We start from the raw sequence: 14,983 nt of genomic DNA, 5'->3' as shown, positions 1-14,983 counted from the left end.
TCCTCTGAAAAAAAATAATAAATAACACTACCTATCTGTTTTTTTTATAAATATATACCTAATGATTTTTAAAAGAAATATGAATGTTACCGATTATCATTTTTATATCCTAATTTATTTTAATTAAAGAGATTACTACTAAGTTATCAAGCGTAATAAGTTTCTAATCACATTATTATAGTAAATACAAATAAACAAAGTTTTTAAAATGTATTTAATTCTTGTATCACAAAAAAAGTTTGAAATGTTTATAAATACGTTGTGTTGTTGTTTACATTAAAAGGCTTTAAAAATATGTGTAGGTATTATATAGCTTTTAAAGTAACACAATACTAATCAGAGCAAATTTTGGATCATTTAACAGAAAACAAGTTATATATTTTTTTGACATTAAATCAGGTATATAATTGGATTTAATAATGTACCTTCCATTTATCAATAACAAAATTACCTCGTATGTAGATTAAAATGATTGGTTAAAAAGTTTAGACACTTACTTTGTAATACATCCCAATCAAATTATATTTTATTTATACCTACCCCCTAAGTTTTTAAGCTAACGAATGACAAGACAATTTTTTCGAGGGCTGAAATATTTTAATTCACATTTATTGTCCTTTCTCTCACTGGATAGAATATAATTCAGTGGCTATGGTTACCATGCAGTATGGCGACCTTAACATCACTTGAGTTCTTGCCATCATCATTCGACTTCATTGTAACATGAGCTATGAAAAGTCAACTTGGCAACTGTGTTATACTTGTACGGCTCGGCAACACTGCTATGACAATTCAGACTGGCAATTTTATATTGCTACTCAGTTGCTCTGGCAACCAATACCACATGTTCACCTCGTAACAATACTTGAGGTACGTGCCGTACACATAACTCGTACTTTCCTAATTTTAATGGTTGTCAACATAAAACTTACTACCTATTAAAAGTTTTATTTACATTTGTTGTCAATTTATATTTTTTCCCAATTTTAAAAATCTAAACTTTAAATTGATACCTAGGTACTTGTTATCTATATCCAAGAAAGTTAGAAACAATATAAAAACAATTATTTTTAATATGGTTAAGTTTTTACCTAAGATTTTGTTTTGTGTAGAAATTTTAATCTTTTTTTAAATCGGCAGTCATTGTGTAAGGAAAGGAAATTTTATTTCATAGAATAGACAGCTAGAATTATCATTATTTTACTTTACAACATTGACAAGCATGCCTTGTATCTTAACAACCCGCATCCGACTGTTGCCTATTTCATATTCAACCGGCAAATCGGCCGGCAGCAGTTTTCGTTTCAGCTTTCTTTCCGGACACCAGGTTTTCCGCTGGCGCAGCCGGCTAAACTGTTCGTCGACGTCGGTAAGGGCCAGATTCCAGTGCTTGTCGAAGGCGGCAATAAAGGCGGTGGCTGTGCCGCGGATTTGGTCCAAGCCGCGAGTCCATACCTTTACCCTCACCTAACATACAAAAATAATCAATAATCATTTATGTGAATGTGCAATGAGCCCAACAGAAAATATTAAAGATTAACAAAACAGTTTTTTTATTGCAATTACTAAAAAAAACCTTCATCTTTTTATTAAAAATTATTCTAAATATAAAAACAGTTATGATAAAAAAATGAACCTTATTTTCCCTCCATTCTCTGAGTTGTGCTAGTGGTCCTCGGAACCTTTCCATCCTAAAAATTATAACGAGTTATATATTTTTTAATACACAGCACGAGGCAATAGTTGGTTTGTCTTAATCCCTCTTTCTTATGCATTTACATTTGTGTCGATTTTACCCGGACGCCGCTATTTTTACAACTGGCAGAAATACAGTAAAATCTACTTTTTTTGTCAAACTGCAAATACCTCTGCCAAATATACAGTCATACTTAGTGTAACATACCGGTTATCAATTTATGTAGATATTATAGTGGGGGAAAATTAAATATTGTATACAAAACTTAAAACTTAATTTGATTGTGTTTTGCTAAGTAAAACACATTACATTTGATTACAAAAGACATTCCGACAAAGTAAGGCTTGTAGACCAGCTGCGCTTCTAAACAAACTTGTACCTGGTATTAACATCTCTAAACTTCTTGCCCCTGGAGGTGGGGACCATCATCTGTTCAGGAGCGAAACATCTCTCTAGCTTGGGTAGGACCACACCCTCCGTCTCCACGGACTCAACCCCTCGCTCTTTCATTGCCCTTCTTTCTGTGTTAAATTCCTTTATGCAGTCCTCGATTGTGTCGAAGGATTTTATTTCACTAAAATTTCGACATTCTTATTAAACTTATAAATAAATTTTTTGTAACTGCATTGATTAAAAAATATTATGAATTATGATGAATTATAAACGTATACTACACAACTTTATAATAAAGTAATTATACGACTTAACAGATCGTATTCAATAACACTACATGAAAATCCATAAATACTTGAGTACATTTTAAAAGATTAAAAAAAAACTAAGCATTTAAAAATTTTGTTGAGGGGATTAGGAAATTAAAAAAATAAGAACATTCCTTTGATCAACATAAGGTATCGGAACATCAGAATAAATAGCAAACTTGGCATCAAACTTATCACAAGCAGAATCTACTCTAGAAGCGGGAGCAATCTCATCTTCCTTTTCCACGCATTTTTCTTTTTCAATGTCTTTTTGCGCATTTTCAGTTTCAGTATTTCTAGGGCTGGGTCTTGATCTTTCAGAGCTGCGTAGGCGCGATTCGGTAGATTTTGAGCGTTTTCGGCTGCTTGTACTTTGTTCTGAATCTTTTCTGATTCTAGTTGATCTTCTTTCCGCTCTATGGCTGCTTTCTCTGGAGGTTCTTGTCCTTGATGATGAATCATCTCTATCAAGTCTTGATCTTCTACTTGATTCTGACCTTCCTTTAGACCTTCTAGAATCTCTATTTTCCGGAGATTTGCTTTTGTTTCTATCTTTCTTCGGACCTTTTCTTTCTAATGAATCGTTTATTTTTGATTTACTTCTTGGGCTAACATCTTTTTTTTCTCGCGAATAAATTCTTTCTTTGTCTTTGTCAGTCTTTCTTCCCATACCAAGTCTATCTTTAACAGACAAACGACCTTTGACAGACGATTCTTTTTCATCCAAAGAACCTTCTTTGTCTTTGACTTTACTGTCATTGCTTTTATTTTTAATACCAAGTCTATCTTTAACAGACAAACGACTTTTGACAGAAGATTTTTGTTCAACTGAAGAGCCTTCTTTGGCGTTGTCATTATTACTTTCATTGTCTTTATCGTTTTTATCACGTCTAGAAACACTACTGTCTCTATTACGTCTTGAGCTTTTGTCTTTTTGATTGTTATCATCCTTACTGCGTGTCCGAGACCGAGTAGAATAGGATTTACTGTCCTTATCACTTTTAGACCTTGTACTTCTTGAGGCCATTTTTATCACAATAATTTTGAATTGGCCAATAAATAAGGATATAGGTAATATACCTAAACTAAAATATCATTTGTATTTTATTCATGAGAAGGTTTTGTAATTCAATAACTTCAGATTCCCACATTTGTTGTGCGTGTGTCTGACTGCTCAGGTCACAAATCTAAAACAAAGAAGGATTTAAATTTTTATTATTATTTTCAATTGGTACCTAACTAACAGCAATGTGTTTTCTGCTTATTATATTTTAAACAATTAAACGGGTAGTTTATTTTGTTTTCATAGGAATCTGAAAAAAAGTATGTATTTTTAATTTTTATGTACTCTTATAATAAAGTAAAAGGTAAAAGCTCTGCCTGTGTGTCTGTACCGAAGGATCTCGCTAACAGCTGAACCGGTATGGTTTTCCTCTCCATTGTAGCTTTTCATAGGTCCAGGGATAGAGTTATTTGGGGGGAGGGTACCACCACCCTCGAAAGAGGAATCGCCAAAAATATGGAGCAATATTTTTTAGAGCCGCCTAGCAGCCGTACAGATATTTTTTCGTAAACAGCTGATCTTCACATAGATTAAAAAGAAAACATGTTTCGGGCCCCTAGAGGCACTTAGGGGCGTAGTTTACAACATTTCTAGAACTATTCGAGCATTCGTGACTTTATAGGGAGATTTATCTTCTAACTAGGATAAAAAAAAACTAACCTTCGTAGCGGAGACAGCCTGAAAACCTAGATGAGAAGTGGCCACTACCTGACCAATCACCTGAACATACTGACCCTCACAAATATCTGGAAAAAATGTAAGTAAAATTAAAGAGAATACCTATATAATATAATTAAAGATAACAAAAGGAATTCATTGTTGGAACGAAATATTATATTGTTCTTCTGCTTGTCATTATGCAATGCATATATTATAATATCTCAATGAACTAGGTAATTTTTTTGGTAGGCTAAATTTTCAAGGTAAAAATTTCTTAATATCACCTAAATCTTTTTAATCAATCTTGACCTATAATTCAACAATAAATTAAAAATAAAAGTTGACCTGATGTGCATTTATTTTTAAGTATCCTGATAGAAATATTATCAATATCTTGTATGAAAAATTCTTCTATATTTGCACTTGTCACTCGTCCCTTGAATAAAACAGTATGTAGGTTTTATATTTACAGCTATTTCGTAATAATTGGATTGAAAATATAAAGACTAAAAAATCACTACATTTAAATCGTCTCGAGACTCGCAGCATGAAGTACCAGTAATTTTCTTTCTTTTGGATGCTTCTCTCTTAGTTTTATAGATATTTAAGTGAAACTTGTATTTTATGGTTTATGCTGCAAGATAGTACCCCCCCCCCCTCTGATTCTAAGTAAACAGGACATAATCGATACCTTAATTTGAAAGTCTACAATTCTTATTTAAAGATTGAGCTTTATTATACCTGGATCCAGACCATTTCAGCTTCCATAACTTTTCCATTCTCTAGCTTTACACCGACAATTCCATCTAAAACAATATTGCTTAGGTAGCTATTTGATAATAATAATTTAATTCTTAATACTAAAGAGATAGTTCCATAGAGAGTATTATATTAAAAGTTGATCTAATTATATCGTCTTCACAATGATGATATTTAAATTGAATATGGTTCTCCCTTAATAGAGATACTTACAGGATTAGATTTTTTACTTTTTCTTTTTAAACTAAAATTGAAAGTGAAGGGTCGACTTCCCCTTTCATGAATTGTCTTGATCCTTGAGTGGTTTGCCTATTGCAAGGTAAAAGCCCCTCTGTGGGGGCTAGGAGCTTGGATAGAATCCCAAGGAAATTAAATGGAAATATAAACAATAGGTAAATGAATATAGCTCAAGAATTTCTTACAATTCAGTTCTAAATGTCATGTAATCACATGATCTCTTTCATAATGATACAAAAAACCTGTACTAGCGGTCTTTTCTAAAACTCTGAAACAATACCTTGATAATATTGAGAGTTGTCGAGTTGTCTACAAAATAATTTATAGAAAGGTTTCATAAACTTGTCACTGACTGCCATACTCACTCAAACAAAGAATTTTGCATTTTCCATTATTAACTACAATCCATTATCATTCATTTAAAATTCTGAAATAACACATGAAAAAGAAAACAATACAAAATTCAGGTTATTTTTCTCTTTATTTATTGAAAAAAATGGACAACATGAAAATTTACCACTGCAAATTTTGAAGAGTTGATTATATTTACAAATGTTTTGTTTAAAAATATTATTGTACATAGGTTAAACAAAAAATCAGGCAAGGTTAGGCTAGGTTACGATCAATAGTTGACAAATTTTTGAATAAAAATGGTTGAAAAGGAATCAGTATGTTCATTATGACTTTTAATTGCATTGGTTATTTATTTTCTAATTATATTCGACGCTAACCTGTCCTGAAAGGTTAAAAAGGTGGATCTATACTAACTTGGCGTAAACACTGCTTTTTTATGAAGAAGGGGGGATTTTTTTTGTAGAGGCATGTCTTACATCAACAAAATATTTTACTCCAGATTTTTGACGATTTGCTTCTAAATATTATACTAAACTAGGTAAATTAAAATCAGTAATTACGCGAAGAAAGCAAAACGCCACGCCCTCTCCATATTACAATAGTCTAAACTTTGTTAAACAAATTACATTAATTCAGTCAAGTATAAGATTTAGAAAACAGTTTAGAAGTAGAAAAAATTAACATCTAACGGAGACGGTATAAAGGTTCAAATATACAAACAGTTTCCGATGATAAATTTTAGTAAAAATTGTAAGATCTAAATCTAAAATTTTTTTTTACAAAGGTTCAAGTCTACAAAAAGTTAACTACAAACAATTCAGCACACAAATCTTAATGTTTTAACAAAAATAAAATCTTAGAATTACAAAATAATCGGAGCAACTTAATAATAATATTAGAAGAAGTCAATCATGATACAAAATATCATCAACTAATGATCTCAAGGAATGTACAATGAACGTACAAAAATAATAGGGCTCCTTTGAAATATGAAAAAAATAGAACACAAAAGACAAAATAAACAATATGAACTATTGAAATAACAAACTAATATGAAGGTTTAACATTTTGACTACAATATTCATCACGTTTTAAGAAAAACAGATTTAATAAATCAACTAAGAATTTTTTGTAGAATAAAATAAAATTGTTAGTTAAGAATAATTACTATAATTTTGTGAATTGAACTAATAGTTTTTCAGGGGGTGTATATTCTGCACAAGATTTATTTTTTTTCCCCTGCTACAAAATTTTTTATTTTTTTCCCCCCCTAGATTTTTCTTAAAAAGTAGGGGGGGGGAAATAGAAAAATGTTTAAAGAACTCTATATTTTATTTATTTTATCCCTCCTACCACACATTTTTTTAGTTTTTTTAACCAAGGTGGGGGGCGAAATGGAAAAAATGTTTTCAGTTTTCTTAATTTTTACATTTTTTTTCCCTCCAACCACTTATTTTTTATTTCCCCCCCCCCCCCCCCTGAGCCGGGGATCCCATGCAGAATATACACCCCTGTAGTTTTTTTTTACTAGTAAATAAATACTAAATTATAACAACAATGACTTTATCTAGAAGTACTTACCACTTACATCGATATAATATTAATATCAAAATTGCATTAGCAGTTGGTTTACATTTAAACATTCAATTGTAAAAAATGGGTTACATTTTGATTCGAGAAAATGCATAATTAAAAAGATTATCTCATTTCTCGTTTTATATAGGTATAATACTTTAATAACAACTATTTTTTCGTGAAAACATCTGGTAACTATTGTTTATCATTATAATTACTGTAAGGAAAACTGGTTTTTGTTGTGAACTAGAGAACTTGTAATACTTAAATTATTGTATAACCTTGTGTTACTTCACTGGGCTTTTAATTTTTGGGTCTGAAATAACGAATAATGATAATTTAATGCAACAATTAAGAAAAAGTGATCTCTTACAGAAGTAAAAAATCTAAAGCTTTATCTTATCATTTGTTAGCATTGAAATAATATTTCATACAAATGAGCAAAACAGAAAACAAATCTAAACTGTATTTTACACGATTTTAAAATTAAAAGATAGTCTTGTAGAATCCAGACTTTCCTTTTAAGTTTAAAATCAGTTTTTTTAAAAATAAAATGTTTTTAAAAATATTCCTAAAGATGACATTACATAAACCAAATGAACCCTTATCTAAATATACCTAATTAATCAAATTTACATAATTTAAAATTTCCTACTGACATGTCATGACAAATATACATATAAGATTTGTATGGTTAATTCCAAAAAATTAGTGTTCAAGTATTTTTCCGCTAAATTGCTTCTTCATCCATGGGGCCAGTCTCAACGCCCCACAGATAATCATTATCGGCGGATCCTAACGGTAAAGTTGGTACCGCTGTCGGCGAGGACGATGAAAACGAAAGCCGTCGAATCGCCGACCGACTCAAAGAATTCGTTCTCCGGTGTTCCATAGAGAAGGTTGATGTCGAGACAGTGGCTTCGACATCTTGCATCTCGCGGACTGGCGACGGTTCCGGCGTCGGCGGGGACACGAGGGTGAGGTTAGTTGAGGTTGTAGTTGGCGCTGAGGCATAGGGTGCGAGACCTAAAAAATAAAGGACATAATACTATTTTCAAAATCTTATCATTGACTTATTCAAGTTTCACATCTAACAATGAGCTACCTCCCTAAACAACATAAGGGCTGTGTCATACTCCCATCCAAGCAAGAAAAAGATAATGAATACCCCCCCCCCCCCCACTGCAGACGTATACCCACTTGGCTATTTCCTATGCACGCACCCCATACTTATGTGTTTTCGCAAACAGTAAAAGACAAATGTGACTGACCGAAACATAAACTTGGACAGTAGATTTTAGATTTTAATAATTTTTCATACCTATGGACATAGTATCTGACATATCATCACGATTCGGCGTCTCTGGTGGTGTAAGCGTACCGGAGGCCTCCTGGTCCGGCGGGGTCAGTGAACCAGACGCGACGGCGGAAGGATCTAGAACTTCCAGCGTCTCGAATGATGTTGCGACCATTGTGCGTGCTAACCGTCGCAATGGTCCCTTGTCGCGTACAGTATTGTAAGAACCACAGTCGTTACATTTGATGCCTAGAAAATAAAATTAACATTAGAGACTTATTAATTTAAATGTTACTAGCGGCTACGCCCTTAGGGGATAAACCAATTTTTTATTTAGATTTTAAAAAAATTGGACGGGGAAAATTTTTTCTAGGGGCGATTTTACCAAAAATATTTATAAACCTTCCAGAGACCTATGAAAATTAAATATACCCTGTAATTTAGTAAGGGAAAACCATGTCAGTTCAGCGGTTAGCGAAATCCTTCGGTACAGACAGAAATCATTTAACATCCTGTTATTTAATTATAAGGATAATAATTTGAACACCATATAGGTATTTGTTTAACTTTTACGAATAATATATACTTTCCAGTATGACGATGTCTTTTTGTTTGTCTGTCTGTATAAAACTTAAGACTACTTCCCTCTCGAAAAAAAAGTTTTTTTGAACTTTACTTCTTAAAAACCCCGCTTCACCTACTTCTCAATTATAAAACCTACCTAGGATATGAAATGATGCTAGAGATGTTTGTAGACAGTCTCTGCATTTGATATTAGCGTATAAATCTCTGTACTCCTCAGGCATGGGTGTCTCCTCTATATCTTTGTCATAGATCTTCCAAATCTCCTAAATAAATGTATACTTGTTAGGATTTAAGAATGATATTAAAATAATTCAGATCTAAAATTAGGGGATAATAAACAAGGACGTCCAATGGGGGGAGGGGGGAAGGGATAAAGGGACGATTACCCCCACCAAAAAAAAAAAAAAATTAAAGCTTGGACGTCCTTGCCTATATTATATAAAGATTACTCCCCAACCCAAATGAAAAAGCCTGGACGCCTTTGAAAATAAAGAAGGAGTATCAATATATTCAAATGCAATTGTTAAACTAAAATATATCATAAAGAAAAAGTAATTTTAGTTAATGATCACACTTCAAGATTTAGTTATTGAACAATTTTTATGGAACACATAGTTTTACCTTCATGGGTATCATGGACACGCCACACACCGGACAGGCGTAGTGGCCGTTGTTCAACATGTCATCAAAGCAATTCTTGTGTATGAGATGGTTGCAGGGTGGTATCTGAGAGGGAATGCGGGACGTATGGATATCCTCCTAATTGTAATACCCATGTTAAGTTATTTAACTAATACAAAAAAGAAATATTGCTCGAAAGCCAAAGCAAAATTAAACCATCTAATTGAATAATTTGATTAAGGTTATCTCAACAAAAATGAACACCTTACATTTTAAGTTTGATAATCAATATTTTGACTGATTTGTTTATTATTTGATTAACATGGGGTAAAAAATTCCTGGCAGACTGGACAATTTCCCCTCGAGACTTTCTCCACACACTTGTGGGCCCCTTCCAGGTGGTTGGGCAGGCACATGTCACAGCGGTCACAGTGGAAATAGTTGGCCCGTCCTCCAACCTACAGGTATAAAATATTCTAATAAATAATTTTTGGACGAGACATTTTTGTGTAGCCATTTGGGACAGCTCAAGCTACTTGTTTAAACAAGCGGTCTCGTGGGAGCTCCTAATTTTTTCCTAATCCTAACGGAGTAACTTAAGGTTTTAAAGTATAAAATAACAAACAATTTAAGATATAGGGACAATAGAGGTTTTAATTTATTTTAAGATATTAGGACAATGGAGGTTTTTAGGCACATTTTAAAGTCATTTAAAGAAAGTAAACGAGTGTAAAATGTTGAAGAAATATATCTCATTCATTTGTTCTATCCTGTTGTGCTTGGATAAATTATATTTAGAATAGGGAAATGCTTTATCCCTATGGGGAGCTCTGATCTTAAATGAAGTACTTACCCTACAAATGCCACATCCCTGACAGTGAAATTGTTGCTTATCCTCGTCATCATACAGTTTACACTCGTAACAGAAATACTGAAATAAAATTAAGATTTTATTTATAATCAAACAGGTTTAAGGTTCGAGTCTTAGACAACTTAATGTCATAAGCATACGAAGTATAAATAAAGATGGAGTTTTATATCCTATTGTATAAAGTACAAAGGTTTTTAAAGACAAAAATATCATGCCTCTTTTATCTCGGGAAGACTTACCATGCCAAACTTGATGTTACAATTGGAACAAAATTCTGTGACTCCTTGTCTAGTTCCACAAGAACAACATTCTACTACGTTCACGTCCTCCCTAAATGGTAATAAAAATTGAATTACAAAAGTCAAAATAACAAGTAAGTTTCGGTACTTTCTCTCAAAAATAGTTCTTAAAACAAAAAAAACTAGGCCATGGGGTATGTAGCCCGGCGGGAATTTCTAACCTATACTTCACCTAGCCTAACCTAAAAGTAAATTGTACCTTATTTATAAAGCTAGCTTAATATGATTTAAATAATATTATGTTTTCTTTTAGATTAATATTTTAAAACCTTCGCCATCGAAAAAGTGTAAAGCTCTAACTCCTTACCTCCTGAGTGGATGATTTTGTTCTTCGTCATGACAGAATCTACACCTGTAAACTCCTCCACAGCAAGGCGTCTAAAATAACAAATAAAAATTATTTTTACATTGTTTACCAACTTAAAATATTTCTAGGATAGTTGTAATTTTGCCATAAGAAAAGGTATTTAATAATGTTTTTTAACCTATCAAATTCAAATTATTTTATTCATTGAAATCGCACTTAACGTTCAATTTCCTAATCATAATGCTTAGACCGTGGACTAAAAACGGTTTCTGAGGTGTTACTAGACAAACGAACAGAAATACAAAAAAATCGCTTCTTTTTGTACAGGATTCATTAACATATAGGATTCATTTATAATAATATTCAATTATAATTGTATTACACGAAATCTCAGTCTGTCTACAAGCAAGAAAGAATAATATTCCCCTAAACATATGTACATACTTATTACTTAATGACTCTAATCGGCGCGGCGAGGAAAGTCGTTCACCTAACCTTACCCTTGTCAGTGTAGTCTAATAATCCAATTACAAGGTGTGGCAATGAACGACTCGTAAATGGAAAAAAATATAAGTACTACTAGCGGTTGCACCCCTAGCACCTAAAGACTTTACATAGGGGTGAATAAGTAGCTAAAAACCAGCATAAAACCCATTCAAACATACAGAAAAAAACATACCATATACCTATGGTACTAGGAATATGTGGGACTGTACGGAAATTATTTTCGGGCAAGCTACAAATAGGTTTGCTGCAATTTCCTCCCCCAACGACACCACAAGCCCTTAGAAAACTAGCTATCCATATCATTATATCTTTCCTCAAACTTAGGATGAAAATAACTTAAATATTGTATTGGCCTAAATTAATTGGACAATTTCCTTACCCCATACCCACCCCTAAAACATCCTTGTCTAGCTGGGTGCATTCAACTCTACGGCATTACGGCTAAATGATCACAATCCAAAAAATGCAACTTTTCTTCCCCCTAATTTAAAGTTCTGCAAAAAATTTCCAAATATTCCCTCAACCCTCAATATTGTATTTGGTGACATTGACCTCATGAAAACGCGTAAATTATCTATTTGCTTAGGTGGGTAAAAACTTGTAAAGAACAATTTTAACCATCAATATCGCAGCCAAAACAAGCTAACAATATAAAATATACAAAAAAGAGAAAGTCAACTGCAACAAAGTAAAATATTATGCCTGAAACAAATGTCATTTTTAAATTTGACATTACAATACAACACATTTACTATATTATCTCTACTGCAAGGGTGTGTGTATAAATCATATAAATCAGTGGTAATGAAAATAAACTGGGAATAGATAAACTGCGAAAAGCCTTTCCTGAACTTTTTATAGGTGACGGCAAGTAGGGCAATCGGGTCTGCTGAAATACGGAAAAGCTCCATAATAGATTAGCTTCGCTATTAAAAAGTTAAAATAACAGCAGCATATAACATGAGGTGGCTAGAGGGGGAATATTCTGCTCGTATTTCCGGTCAAAATATGCGGAGAAAAAAAAGTATTTGATATCAGCTTGATAATGACATTGATTAACTTCATTCAGACTGAAGTATAAAAAAAAACATTTATATTTGACAATTTTAGTGTCTACTTTATCGTTTTTAAATGCTTATTTTAACACTATACCTACTTAAAAATAAATAATTCTTTCTGTTTTACTAGCAGGATCTGGATTCGAAGGGGAAGAGTGGGGCTAGAAATATAGCTTTAAACCATCCCAAGACTTAAATCTGAAAATAAATCAGCCTAATACCATCACAGGGCCTATGTAAAGCTTACATTAAATAGAAGATCCAACCGGATCAGTAGTTATTGAGATCTTCAGTTACAGAAAAAAAACCTTACTACTTTATTTTAAAGAATAAGATCATTTTTATAAAATATGATAAAATAAGAAGCACAAAAATTGTTTTTTGGCTTAGCCTAAACATTTAACATTTGCTGTCCTAATACCTATTTGTTTGTATCCGTGTGGCGTAATATCTTATGTTTCTTTTCATTAAAAGTGCATCGATTTTTAAGTGCGTAGCCTCTCGATTTGCCATCATCTTTCTCCCTTACTTCATAGCTTACTATTTCATTCCGATTTTTAAATTGGGATTGAATTAATGTTAGCTGGATCCTAAGTACCTTTCTCCATTTTTAACTCTTTTTGTGTCCTTGCTGCTTTTCAAATTGATATTTATATTTTTTACTAATTTTGATACAGATGTCTAATAGTTTATGTGTAAATTATTTCTTATTTTGCATAAATACATTATGTTTTGTTATATTTATATCTACGCAATTAGGGTCGTATTACGTGTACATCCTTGTTGTATTCAATCCAATTTCAAAGCCTAAAATTCCAGGTAACTAAGCAAAAGAGTTAAAGAAAACGCAAGTTGCATTTTTCATTCAAACTTTCTTTATTACAATGTGAGCTGTGAATAAAGCTTTAAATAAATTGCAACAAACACATTTATATTATTAGTGGTGTGGAAAAAGAGCGTAAATTTTATAATCTAAATATTTCTTTGAAGAAATAAAAAATAAGACAATAACTCCATGATAAAAAAACTCTTTTATTGGTCCGATAGTTCGTTCGTCCAGTAGAAGGAGAATGGAATGAGGTAAACGGGGAATATCGTTATTTTAGCCTGCTGTGAGTCTCAACTCATTCGAGAATATGAAAATCTGGTGTAAGATCGAAGTAATAATATATCTATGTAGTCTTTGTATATGATTGATATATTGCTTTTCATTTCATTCTGAAGAATTTTTATAGTCTAAAATAATATCTTTCCAAAAATAGGTATACACTTAAAACTATGAGTATGTATGAAGTCTAATATGTACCTAATTTTATCTATCATAATTATCTAGACTACAATTTTAACTTACCACAAAACGGCATTTTCTCTTGTAATGTTGGCATCTAAATTTATCATCGTTCCCAGTTTCTTGTGTGGGGGGCGCTAGAGCCACGGCACCCTCCCCACAACTTTCATTTAGTCTATCTTCACAGGACATTTTCTAACTATTTTAAAATAAGTAGCAAGATATTTTTTGTCTTTTTTCTTGATGTTTGTTGGTAGTTAAATTTTTGTAAATTCAGAATGTAAATTTATTTCTCGAGGCTAAAGTTTGTTTCTTTCTTACATAGTGGTTTACATAGTTTAGTCTGAAAATAAATAAAAGTACCTATAAAAAAAGTTGATAAAATTATATACAAGTATAACAAAAATCAAGTATTTGAAAGGCTATCTAAAAATGTACTAAAACAAATCCCAAATAACGTATTCAAAAAAAGCAACATTTATACAAAAATATTAATCGATCTAGCAATAATAATACCTATTGATTTTACAAATCATCTTCATATCTAAAGTAATTTTTTTTATCATACTAACTTATACCCCATAGCCACTGGGGAGGGCGGAGAGGTCGGAAAATAGCCTAAAACCACCAAATACATTTATAAGTCTTCACTAAAAAGTACATTTAAATCATTTTCCGATATCAAAAGCTTTAGACCAAAAAACTACCTCACTTAGTAATATTATATAATAAGTCACCTAATTAATGAAAAACAAATAGTTAAATTAACACAGCTGGTCTTTAAGGCCTATAATAACTTTAAAAACAGGATTTTGAAGCAACTTTTCAAATATAAAGTTTACTAAAAAGTAAAAAAAACAGGCAGACGCGCTCTCACTTAACATTTGACAGATATTTTAGCCCTCTCCCCTTTCTCTAACTTGTTACAACAACATTAGAAACAGGAAAAAGAGGCAGATTTTAGGAAAAGAAAATGTAAGAGGGGGGGGGGGGGAAAGAGGAAGTAGTTTTTCCCGTTCCCGTAATATTGACACCACCATCAAGCTAGCAGCACCAAGCGTCCCTTAATTTCAACCCCCCAGACATATAATTTGCAAAATCCCCC

The 14,983-nt window shown here is 32.2% G+C and overlaps 3 protein-coding genes across 11 annotated transcripts; all 3 read right to left on the bottom strand.

The window, feature by feature from the left end:
• Window positions 1-3: 3 nt before the first annotated feature.
• On the bottom strand, window positions 4-3,424 carry LOC145316919 (uncharacterized). 2 transcript variants are annotated; one of them, XR_013878768.1, is made up of 6 exons: window positions 2,534-3,424; window positions 2,076-2,272; window positions 1,637-1,691; window positions 1,227-1,467; window positions 541-900; window positions 4-284 (listed from the first exon to the last, which is right to left on the bottom strand). XR_013878768.1 is itself a non-coding variant. In XM_080157740.1 (5 exons), the coding sequence occupies exons 1-5, from the start codon at window positions 3,422-3,424 to the stop codon at window positions 815-817; spliced, it is 1,470 nt and encodes a 489-aa protein (XP_080013866.1). In that variant the 3' UTR covers window positions 202-814. The 2 variants fall into 2 exon arrangements, 1 of the variants encoding a protein (XP_080013866.1); XM_080157740.1 differs by having other exon boundaries at window positions 202-900.
• On the bottom strand, window positions 2,648-5,542 carry LOC145316924 (uncharacterized). The gene is made up of 5 exons (XM_080157752.1): window positions 5,397-5,542; window positions 4,862-4,926; window positions 4,466-4,556; window positions 4,121-4,206; window positions 2,648-3,584 (listed from the first exon to the last, which is right to left on the bottom strand). The coding sequence occupies exons 1-5, from the start codon at window positions 5,473-5,475 to the stop codon at window positions 3,483-3,485; spliced, it is 423 nt and encodes a 140-aa protein (XP_080013878.1). The 5' UTR covers window positions 5,476-5,542; the 3' UTR covers window positions 2,648-3,482.
• A 36-nt stretch (window positions 5,543-5,578) lies between these two features.
• On the bottom strand, window positions 5,579-14,973 carry LOC145316921 (RING finger and CHY zinc finger domain-containing protein 1-like). Of its 8 annotated transcripts, none has more exons than XM_080157744.1 (11): window positions 13,942-14,973; window positions 11,026-11,096; window positions 10,659-10,749; window positions 10,402-10,479; window positions 9,889-10,006; window positions 9,549-9,688; window positions 9,064-9,190; window positions 8,367-8,591; window positions 7,664-8,071; window positions 7,052-7,508; window positions 5,579-6,588 (listed from the first exon to the last, which is right to left on the bottom strand). In XM_080157744.1, the coding sequence occupies exons 1-9, from the start codon at window positions 14,068-14,070 to the stop codon at window positions 7,776-7,778; spliced, it is 1,275 nt and encodes a 424-aa protein (XP_080013870.1). In that variant the 5' UTR covers window positions 14,071-14,973; the 3' UTR covers window positions 5,579-6,588; window positions 7,052-7,508; window positions 7,664-7,775. The 8 variants fall into 8 exon arrangements, with proteins under 8 accessions (XP_080013870.1, XP_080013872.1, XP_080013876.1 ...); XM_080157746.1 differs by having other exon boundaries at window positions 5,579-7,361; window positions 7,480-7,508; XM_080157750.1 differs by having other exon boundaries at window positions 5,579-7,361; window positions 7,480-7,508; window positions 7,705-8,071.
• Between the last annotated feature and the right edge of the window lie 10 nt (window positions 14,974-14,983).

This window comes from Acartia tonsa, chromosome 4 (assembly GCF_053477335.1).
Source record: "Acartia tonsa isolate MP-2025a chromosome 4, ASM5347733v1, whole genome shotgun sequence".
Lineage (NCBI taxonomy): Eukaryota > Metazoa > Arthropoda > Copepoda > Calanoida > Acartiidae > Acartia > Acartia tonsa.
This window is presented reverse-complemented; position numbering and strand designations above follow the sequence as displayed.

What these genes read in the sequence shown, in the direction of transcription:
- LOC145316919 (XM_080157740.1), bottom strand. Translation starts at nt 3,424, where the DNA reads ATGGCCTCAAGAAGTACAAGGTCTAAAAGTGATAAGGACAGTAAATCC. An exon ending in TTTAGAGATGTTAATACCAG is followed by an intron (nt 1,692 to 2,075) that starts GTACAAGTTTGT and finishes TATAATTTTTAG; the next exon opens with GATGGAAAGGTTCCGAGGAC. An exon ending in GCGGGTTGTTAAGATACAAG is followed by an intron (nt 901 to 1,226) that starts GCATGCTTGTCA and finishes CATTAAAATTAG; the next exon opens with GAAAGTACGAGTTATGTGTA.
- LOC145316924 (XM_080157752.1), bottom strand. Translation starts at nt 5,475, where the DNA reads ATGGCAGTCAGTGACAAGTTTATGAAACCTTTCTATAAATTATTTTGT. An exon ending in CAACTCTCAATATTATCAAG is followed by an intron (nt 4,927 to 5,396) that starts GTATTGTTTCAG and finishes ATATTGTTTTAG; the next exon opens with ATGGAATTGTCGGTGTAAAG. An exon ending in AGGCTGTCTCCGCTACGAAG is followed by an intron (nt 3,585 to 4,120) that starts GTTAGTTTTTTT and finishes TCTTTGTTTTAG; the next exon opens with ATTTGTGACCTGAGCAGTCA.
- LOC145316921 (XM_080157743.1), bottom strand. Translation starts at nt 14,070, where the DNA reads ATGTCCTGTGAAGATAGACTAAATGAAAGTTGTGGGGAGGGTGCCGTG. An exon ending in GTAACATCAAGTTTGGCATG is followed by an intron (nt 10,480 to 10,658) that starts GTAAGTCTTCCC and finishes ATTTTATTTCAG; the next exon opens with TATTTCTGTTACGAGTGTAA. An exon ending in GGGAAATTGTCCAGTCTGCC is followed by an intron (nt 9,689 to 9,888) that starts AGGAATTTTTTA and finishes GGTATTACAATT; the next exon opens with AGGAGGATATCCATACGTCC.